The sequence below is a fragment of the Muntiacus reevesi genome, chromosome 2, assembly GCF_963930625.1.
Source record: "Muntiacus reevesi chromosome 2, mMunRee1.1, whole genome shotgun sequence".
In the NCBI taxonomy this organism is placed as follows: Eukaryota; Metazoa; Chordata; class Mammalia; order Artiodactyla; family Cervidae; genus Muntiacus; species Muntiacus reevesi.
In genome coordinates, this window is record NC_089250.1 from 275267967 (window position 1) to 275277708 (window position 9742).

General features: G+C 41.1%; 1 protein-coding gene across 1 annotated transcript; it reads right to left on the reverse strand.

Moving 5' to 3' along the window:
• Positions 1 to 583: 583 nt before the first annotated feature.
• On the reverse strand, positions 584 to 7431 carry LOC136159589 (zinc finger protein 420-like). Its single transcript, XM_065921990.1, is given in 4 exon segments — positions 584 to 2791; positions 4197 to 4318; positions 6713 to 6808; positions 7314 to 7431. Coding segments are annotated over 4 exon segments (2544 nt in total).
• Positions 7432 to 9742: the final 2311 nt, after the last annotated feature.

The following is a 9742-nucleotide window of genomic DNA, read 5'->3' on the forward strand; positions in this document are numbered from 1 at the left end:
CACTGTACATGTTACATCCCTGTGTCCTTAATCTTATAATAGAGAAAAATATAAATGTTTTCTTCCTAGGTAGAAGGGCTTCTCTCATCTTTGAGGTACCAACCATCAAAAACATAACTTCGCATGCACACTAGAAATGAAGTGTGGCATGGAGTAATTTGAGAATTCAGTTACATTCATTTTGGTTTTCAAATAATCACAAATTGTGTCAATATAAACAAACATACACAGCTAGTAACTGTACATGGCTAAACATCACCTCTTCATCTTGTGATCCATACTAACATATCAATTTTCTGTCTATTTTAACTATGAGTCACATCTACAATATTGCTCCCTAAGAGGAACGTCAGAAAACAGGATTTATGAAATGATTTCTAGTATGCATTTCCTGATATTTATTTAGATTTTTTGTAAATACTTATTTACATTTTCTTTACGTCATTCCGTATCTTTCTTATATAAGCAGTCTTGGGTTTCCTGAACTGTATGTTCAGGACAAACCTCTTCCATGTCTTACTTCATTACTAGGGTTTCCCACCAGGACACCTTTGCAGGTTTCCTTACATTTATGAGATTTCCTTCAGTATGAGTTATCTGATGGTAAGAAAGACCAATGTGCTGGGTTAAAGTATTTATCAAAATCCTTACATTTATATGCCTTCTCTTCAGTATGAATTCGCTCATGTTTAGTAAGAGTTGCATAGTGACTGAAAGCGTTTTCACCTTCTTTACATTTATAAGGTTTCTCTCCAGTGTGAATTCTCTGATGGTGAGTAAGATCTGTCCGGTACCAATCTTTACATTTAAAAGGCTTCTCTCCAGTATGAATTCGCTGGTGTTTTGTGAGAGTAGAGCATCGACTGAAAGCTTTTCCACATTTTTGACATTTATATGGTTTCTCTCCAGTGTGAATTCTCTGATGGTGAGAAAGACCTGAGGGCCGGCTAAAGCCTTTGCCACAATCCTTACATTTATAAGGCTTCTCTCCACTATGAATTCTCTGATGGTACATAAGCCCTGAGCCCTGGCTAATGTCTTTGCCACAATCCTTATATTTTTAAGGCTTCTCTCCAGTATGAATTCGCTGGTGTTTCATAAGAGCTGAGTATTGACTGAAAGTTTTTCCACATTCTTGACATTTATAAGGTTTCTCTCCAGTGTGAATTCTCTGATGGCAAGTAAGACCTGAGAGCCAGCTAAAGCCTTTGCCACAATCCTTACATTTATAAGGCTTTTCTCCAGTATGAATTCGCTGGTGTTTTGTGAGAGTAGAGCATTGACTGAAAGCTTTTCCACATTTTTGACATTTATATGGTTTCTCTCCAGTGTGAATTCTCTGATGGTGAGTAAGACCTGAGTGCCGGCTAAAGCCTTTGCCACAATCCTTACATTTATAAGGCTTCTCTCCAGTATGAACTCTCTGATGGTACATAAGGCCTGAGACCTGGCTAAAGTTTTTGCCACAATCTTTACATTTATAAGGCTTCTCTCCAGTATGTATTCGCTGGTGTTGAATAAGAGTTGTGTATTGACTGAAAGTTTTTCCACATTCTTGACATTTATAAGGTTTCTCTCCAGTGTGAATTCGCTGGTGTTGAATAAGAGTTGCGTATTGACTGAAAGCTTTTCCACATTCTGGACATTTATACGGTTTCTCTCCAGTGTGAATTCTCTGATGGCAAGTAAGACTTCTGCGCTGAATAAAGCCTTTGCCACAATACGTACATTTACAAGGCTTCTCGTCACAATGAATTTGCTGGTGTTTAATAAGAGTTTTGTATTGACTGAAAATTTTTCCACATTCTTGACATTTATAAGGTTTCTCTCCAGCCTGAATTACCTGATGTTTATGAAGACATGAGCACTGTTTAAAGGCTTTGCCACAATCCTTACATTTAAAAGACTTCTCCCGGGTATGGACTCTCTGATGATAAGTAAGACCTGAGTGCCGGCTAAAGCCTTTGCCACAATCCTTACATTTATAAGGCTTCTCTCCAGTATGAACTCTCTGATGGTACATAAGGCCTGAGACCTGGCTAAAGTTTTTGCCACAATCTTTACATTTATAAGGCTTCTCTCCAGTATGTATTCGCTGGTGTTGAATAAGAGTTGTGTATTGACTGAAAGTTTTTCCACATTCTTGACATTTATAAGGTTTCTCTCCAGTGTGAATTCGCTGGTGTTGAATAAGAGTTGCGTATTGACTGAAAGTTTTTCCACATTCTTGACATTTATACGGTTTCTCTCCAGTGTGAATTCTCTGATGGCAAGTAAGACTTCTGCGCTGAATAAAGCCTTTGCCACAATACGTACATTTACAAGGCTTCTCGTCACAATGAATTTGCTGGTGTTTAATAAGAGTTGTGTATTGACTGAAAATTTTTCCACATTCTTGACATTTATAAGGTTTCTCTCCAGCCTGAATTACCTGATGTTTATGAAGACATGAGCACTGTTTAAAGGCTTTGCCACAATCCTTACATTTAAAAGACTTCTCCCGGGTATGGACTCTCTGATGATAAGTAAGACTTGAGTGCTGGCTAAAGCCTTCACCACATTCCTTACATTTATAAGGCTTCTGGCCAATATGGATTTGCTGATGCTGACTAAGTTTTGAACTGTGATTAAACGCTTTGTCACATTCTGTACATTTGAAAGTATTCCGTCCTGTATGAATTTCCCTATGTTTACATAGATTGAGTGCATTAGTAAAGACTTTCTCACATTTCTTACACTTGTAGTTTTTCTGTGGATTCTGAATACTCTCCTGTTGAATAAGTTCTGAAGACTGATGAGAAACATCATATTCACTACAATTGTAAGTCTTCTCTCCAGTATGTGCACTCTTATTTAGTGAAAGACCTGATGCTCGATAAAAGATATTCCTACCTGTATTACTTTTAGAATCCTTATCTGAAGATTGAGATGCCTGATGTTTCCTAAGATCAGAGTCTTGTTCAATGCTATATCCACTGTCATTGCATGAACAGTTTCTTGCTGCATCATAAATAGTCTGAAAACTATTAGGGTTGGAGCTCCTACTTAAGGCCTGACTCGTGTTATTACACATGAAAAGTTGTTCTATATTAACCCTATCACGATATGTATCAAACAGTGATGGCTTAATTAAGTCTCTTCCATTATTATCAACATTACACATTTTGGATTGGAGAGAACCTGTCTGTTTGTGGAAGAATAATGACCGGTTGCTCACAGATCCCTCAAGTTGAATATATTGTGAGTTTTTCCCATCATTTGTAAACTTCTCCTTATCAGACGTCATTGAATGTATGTGTAATCGAAGTCTATGTTCAGAGTGGTTTGAACGAGCATTTGGAGTAGAGACTCGATGACCTTCCAGATTTTCCACATTTCCCCTCAGAGAACGCGTGTGTTTCAAAAACTGATGTGAGTCATTGCTTACAAAGATACACTGCGCGGCAGATGGTGATGACAGAATCGGGTGCTTCCCCCAATTTGACTCCCAGTGCTCATTTCTTCTGGCAGTCATGTCCACGGTATGTGAAACGGTCTCAACTTCTTTATGTCCATATAAACACCCTCTCAGTCTTTCACACGCCCTTGTATATCCCCAGGCTTTGGTTAAATGTTCATTTCCTAGGGGAGCTCTTTCATACAGGCCTAGGTTTGCATTTCGGATTAAATTTTCAAACCTTGGATTCTTTGACATCAAACCATGGGTGCTGTGAGAAGACAGAGCTGAAAGATACAAAATAGAAGCTTTCTTATCTACTATTCTCAGAATATATCCTTGAAGATTTAGAGAAAATGGGGACCCAAGGATCAAGATGCCAGAGGATTAGGCAGACTGAAGTTCATCTCTCGCCACAAATTCATCAAGAATACATCAGAATTGGAACAATTCACACAAAGCCCCCCCTGAACACTAGGAAAGAACCTACACCACCGAAAATGACCAGAAAGATTCCTGCTGAGCCAGGTAGGACCAAAAAACAAGGAGAAGGAAGAGGAGAGGAACTGGGATGGGACCTGCAACCTTGGGGAGATCTGAAGAGAGAAGAGGTGTCCACATCCGGGGGAACCCCTCACTGGGGGCGCCCAGTTTGGACAGAAGGAGAGCCTCATTCTCTGTGGAAGAGAACATGGCAACCCGCGTGTGGCAGCAGGACAGTGAGGGCTGCAGATGGGGTGCTGACCCCTGCCCTGCCCACCCAGCCTGAGAGGGTGTCCACCTCAAGGGTGTCCACCCCTGCAGACAAGGGTTGGGCGCTGGAATGTGGGGTTTGGGGAGCAGACCCAGGCAGAGGACTGCGGTTGGCCATGAGCAGACATCCTGAGGGGACGGGGGGGAGGGAGGAGCTCTGCAAATGGGACGCTTGTGGAGGAAGCCTGCACCACCAAAGCGCAGACGCCACTGTTGAGTGAGGCCCAAAGGGAAGAACCCCACCGCAGCCTTTCTCCCCCGTGCTGGTCCCTCATCCCTGGCAGTAGGGAGGACCGCCACCCGGTGGGCTCTACTGAGGCCCAGCCACGGCCTCCCCCATGCCCCTCCTCCCCCGTCAGCAGGCCCCTGTGCCCTGGGGCAGCCTCTGGAGCAGACACCCGTGGGTGGACCTCATGCTCAGAGGGAGCTGAAAGTGCAGCTGAGCCCCAGGGTTAAGGAAGCAAAGCTGAGGTCTCTGCTCGCAGCTGCACTAACCACGCTTTTACACAGGCAACCGGCTTTGTCAGCTCAGCCCCTGCAGAGCCTCTGAAGGAGAAGGGGGACGCCCCCGGTCACAGCAGGTGTGGCTTTAGCAACTGTAGACTTTGTGGGCTCGGACACGAGGGGACGGGGACATCCCGGAGTCGCAGCTGTCCCCACAGCACCACAGCACCAGGGACCTAGGCCCTGAGTTCAGGGGATCTATGCTGGTGACCCGGGGAGAACAGTATCCGAGAGAACCCAGGGCCGTGTGCCGGCATACCCATGGTTGAGCTGGGGCCAAGATCAGTGCCAACCAGGGTCACACGAGACTCACCCAATGGGGGAAAGTGACGCACAGAGCACATCCCAAAGGGAACATCCCCAGAGCAGCAATCCTCAGGGGCTTCTCTCCCGGGGGTGTGCTCCAATCCCACCTGCCTCCACACAGATCAGGATCACAGTGAAGAATCAGATCTGGGGGCTCTGTTCCGGCAACCAGGGCGCAGACCCACCACAGACATGGCGGTGACAGTCACAGAGTGAAGGGGAAGCTCCCCTCAATATCCAGGGCAGGCTATCAAGGGGATCAGGGCACAAACCTCAGGACCAAACTGAGCCCCTAAGGGTCAAGCACAAGAAACAAGAGGAACTAGGATCCTCCATGCTTCAGGGCAGAGATCAAAAACACAGAAAATGTAATAAAACCAGGGGACAAAGAGTATGGAACAGAGGAAGGGGCAAAATAATAAGCTACAAGAACCACTAAATGAAGCGGAGACACGCAGTCTAATGATTACCTTTTGCCCTAAGTCGACTTAAATGGAGACACCAAACATTTTCAGAAATACTAGGTGCCTTCCAATTCTTTAATCCACTTCTTAGAACTTGTGCTCTATTGGAACACATTCTATTAGATGTTTCTATCTAAAAATCATAAATGATATTGACATACAACTAATTAGAAACTGAGGGCCATCAGAAACTGAAAACAAATGAGATAAATTAATAAAGTCTGGGGCAGCTGATAACAAAGAAGATAATAAAGGCTTAAGCAATTAAATAAGAAGTGAGATTTTAAAAAATGTGTTGGGATCATAGAGAACTCTACTCAGTTCCCTGCGGAGACCCAAATGGAAGGAAATCCAACGAAGAGGGCTATTTATACGTATACTTATTCTCTTTGCTGTACAAGAGCACAACATTGTAAAACAATAAGGATTTAAATCCAATAAGGATTTAAAGGACTTAAAAGTACTTCTTTATATGATCTAAAATGTTGATAGTTTCAAACAACCAATAGAAATGTGGTGAAAAATGAAAAAAAAAAAAAAAAAAGAAATATGGTGGAAAATGTTCCAAACTATTTTGCCAATTTATTTAAAAAATCTTTGATTTAATTGAATACATTAAAGTATTTTACCATTGAGGAATTGTGGCAAATGAACTTCAAATATTTAAAATAAGTTCACATAAAGAAAAGTGAAACATTGGTGTAACTCAGGGAATTGCATTCTCTCATTTTAGAAAGGTTTTGCTTTATAAACTGAAAGGAGCCTAAAATTTATAAGGTCATATTTGTAGCTTCCAGTGCTTTAGAAAATATAAATCAGAAAAAAAATTCTGTCTCCAATATTCCTAGAGTATTGGTAGTTTGTTTACAATTCCACTCACACATTTCTTTCTAGAGGTAGAAACAAACTTTAAAAAGAGCATCTTATATTTATTCATCAATGGGCAGCTTTCCTAGGACACCCAAGAAATGAAAGAGCAGCCAACTCATGCAAGTTGTCACAAGCCAAGAAGAGAATTTGAATTCTCACTGTGGATGAGAAAAATAATCATGGAGCTGAATTCATGAATGATTGAGAGGCAGAAGGAGCCAGACAATGTCCGTCTATGACAGCAACAGAAATGAACCCAGAGTTCTCCAGAATCATTTCCACTGGAGCACGTCTTCCCAAGCCACAGGACAAAGGCTGACTTCCTCACTGCTCCTTGGACCTCTCACCTGAGTCATCAGCTCCCTCCATTCACACCTACCTGGGTATGTGGCTGTTGTGTCCGTTCTCCTTACACCCCAGGGATTCTTCATTTGCTCCAGAAAGGTGATCAGGTCCGGCTTAGAGACAACAAGACCTGTTCATCAGAGAAAGGAATATCTCTTTTGCTAGAGATTCATAAGTTTCCAACCCAATATGTATTTGGGTGATAAGAGAACACACGGGTGAATGTTAATACAGCCTAGAGGATGATTCCCCCAAATACTTTATTGAAAGCACCCTTACAATACTAACAAATACATAAAAATCAGATCCTGACATTCTGGTCAAGTACTACAAGGTGAAAGTAAGTAGTGTAAATGTGATTTTAAGAGGAAGGTGTCACTATTTAATACCATGGAACTGATTCAATCACCACCACGCTAGAGTGAAGGAGGCAGATTACATCAAGGAAGAAAAAGGTTAGAATCATACTGAATCCCCATGAAGGCTTTCTTTCTAAACTCACAAATACCCATTTCCTGCTAGAAAGCAGGGATCTTACAGTGTTGGTGGAAGCAGAAAATTCCAGGAGACGTTCTAGAAATGCAGGCACCAAACCCAGTGGTGGAAAAGGGATTCTGGAAGGCAGTTGTCCTCACCCAAGGAGGCCAGGTTCCCGTAGGTCTCTAACATCACATCCCTGTACAAGTCCCGTTGACCGAGGTCCAGGCATTCCCACTCCTCTTGGGTGAAGTCTATGGCCACATCCTGGAACATCAGCCGTCCCTGAAATACAAAGTACACATGCATGTACTTTGGGGTCACAAAGAGCCAGACACAACTGAGATCGCAAAGAGTCAGACAGGACTGATGACTGAATGGCTGAACTGACTGTCTGGCTGGCTGTCATATGGCCAAGCGAAGACTTCCTAACCTGACCCTAAACGAAAGCAGTAATTTCAGAGAACTCATTTTGATTTACTGTAATTTCTGGTATCACACAGTAACATTTTCTACCACATTTTTAACCCCAAGAAAAGAGGATATGATTCACAAGAAACTATTCTGATGTGGAAGAGAAATTATAATGTAATCAGATCAACACTGGCATATTTATTTTTGAGTGTTGTACTCGTGTGACCCAGGATAAATTGTCTACCAAAAACCAGGAAACATTTTTAAAAAGCAGATTCTAATCCAAGAGTTCTGGAGTGGAAAAATTGTGCCACATTTTTACCAAGCTTATTTGAAGTAGTAATATTGCAAATTCTGCTCCACAAATCACCATTCTGAACAGCAATGAAGGAGAACAGTAGGGAAGAATTCACACTTAAGTTGAACTTTAAGTCTTTTACAGATTTTACAGGTCTCTATAAGATAGTAACCTTGCAACAAGGATCATTTTAACTATTTAGCATATACTGTATGTCTTTCTGACAGTTTTTACAGAATCTTGAATGTGCAAGAGAAATAATAGCTCCTCTGTCCATAAGATTCTCCAGGAAAGAATACTAGAGTAGGTACGTATTCCCTTCTTCTGAAAATCTTTAAAAAATAGAAAAAAGCGATCAAATCATGTTAACAGGTTTGTGGACAGACACATAAACTAAAATGGGGCTATATACTTATTAATAGTTAATAGGGAAAATTCCTCATGTCAATAAAATAAAATTTTTTAACTTATTAAAAATGTACATAAATATATGAGGATGATATTATTTTATTTCTTTAAATAAACTAGAATGCAGATATACAGAATGATGTAACATAAAGGAAAGCTCTGGTTCTGAATTTTTTAATTTCCTGAAAATCTATATCATTTCCAAAGAGCTACAGTTCAAATTTTAATATAGTTGAACATAGATTGACACTAATAATATTCTTATAAACATTTTGGAAAATACAAAAATGTGATGAGATTCTGTGATGTGAGCATAGAGTGTACCTGGAAATGATCAGACCTGGGCTTGAGTGAGAAAAATCCCCCAAACCCAGCATCTCTACTAAACACAGTCATCTTCCAAAGCAAAGAGAAACTTAAGATCATATGGGATTCCCCCATTAACTGTGATAGTTTAGGCACATCCCTCACTTTTATTCCCCAAGACACTTGTTAAAGACAAAAGGAAAATACATGAGCTTCCTAGCATGGGAGTCTCACAGAAGTACCTAAACCAGTGACCATCAGAGTCATGGGGTTAGAAGTACATGGAAGAATGCATTACCACTGCACGGGTATTTTGGCAATATTATGGAAACCATGATCTGAATCAATCATTAAAAAATGCTAGTTTTAAGCAAATTTCACTTCATATATACCTCCCGTGACATGTAGCCTAATACCACATTTAATTAGTAAGTCTTTCTTATCGACACAGAGGAAGAGGATAGTCTCAACTACATTTTTTAATTTTTGAAAATATTCTGAAAAAAAATCTGGACCACTGAGTCCATTCTATTTCCAAGGGCATTGCCTTTTGCTCCTGTTCTAAAGACCTGAAGGTGCATCCAGATATAAACTCATCATGGCATTTCCCCTACTTCCTAGAATCCCAACACAGAACATTCCACTGGGAATCCCTGAAACCAGTGCCTCCCCGTGTTGCTCTTTCACAAAGGGAATATGTTCAACATTGAAACTGACGGAACAATGTTGAGAATTCATCATGCTCTATAGAAAGCCAGGATACATACATTGGATAACAGGCTCTGGGACATAAGGAAGAAACTGTCTAAAAGGCCAGTCTCCTCTAACACAAGAAAAACTGGAAAAAAAATAAGCAGTTGGCAACAAACACCCTAGGTAGAAAATTTAGAAGCAGAGAATTGAAGGTTTGCAGATGTTCAGACCAGGCATTTCAGGAGGAAAACCAGACACAGCCTCAGACCCGGGACAGGACATTTACCTGAGAAGCTGCCATTTCTTCCTCTTCTTCCTCCATCTCGGTGTCTCCTCTGGGGATTTTTATCACAAACTCACATCTGGGTGTTAAGTAAATAACTTTAAAGTCATCCACATAACTCTTGAATCTGCAACTGCTGCAAAGATCGAGAGAAAAGAGTTTTCTTGTTTCCCTTTGCCGTTTTC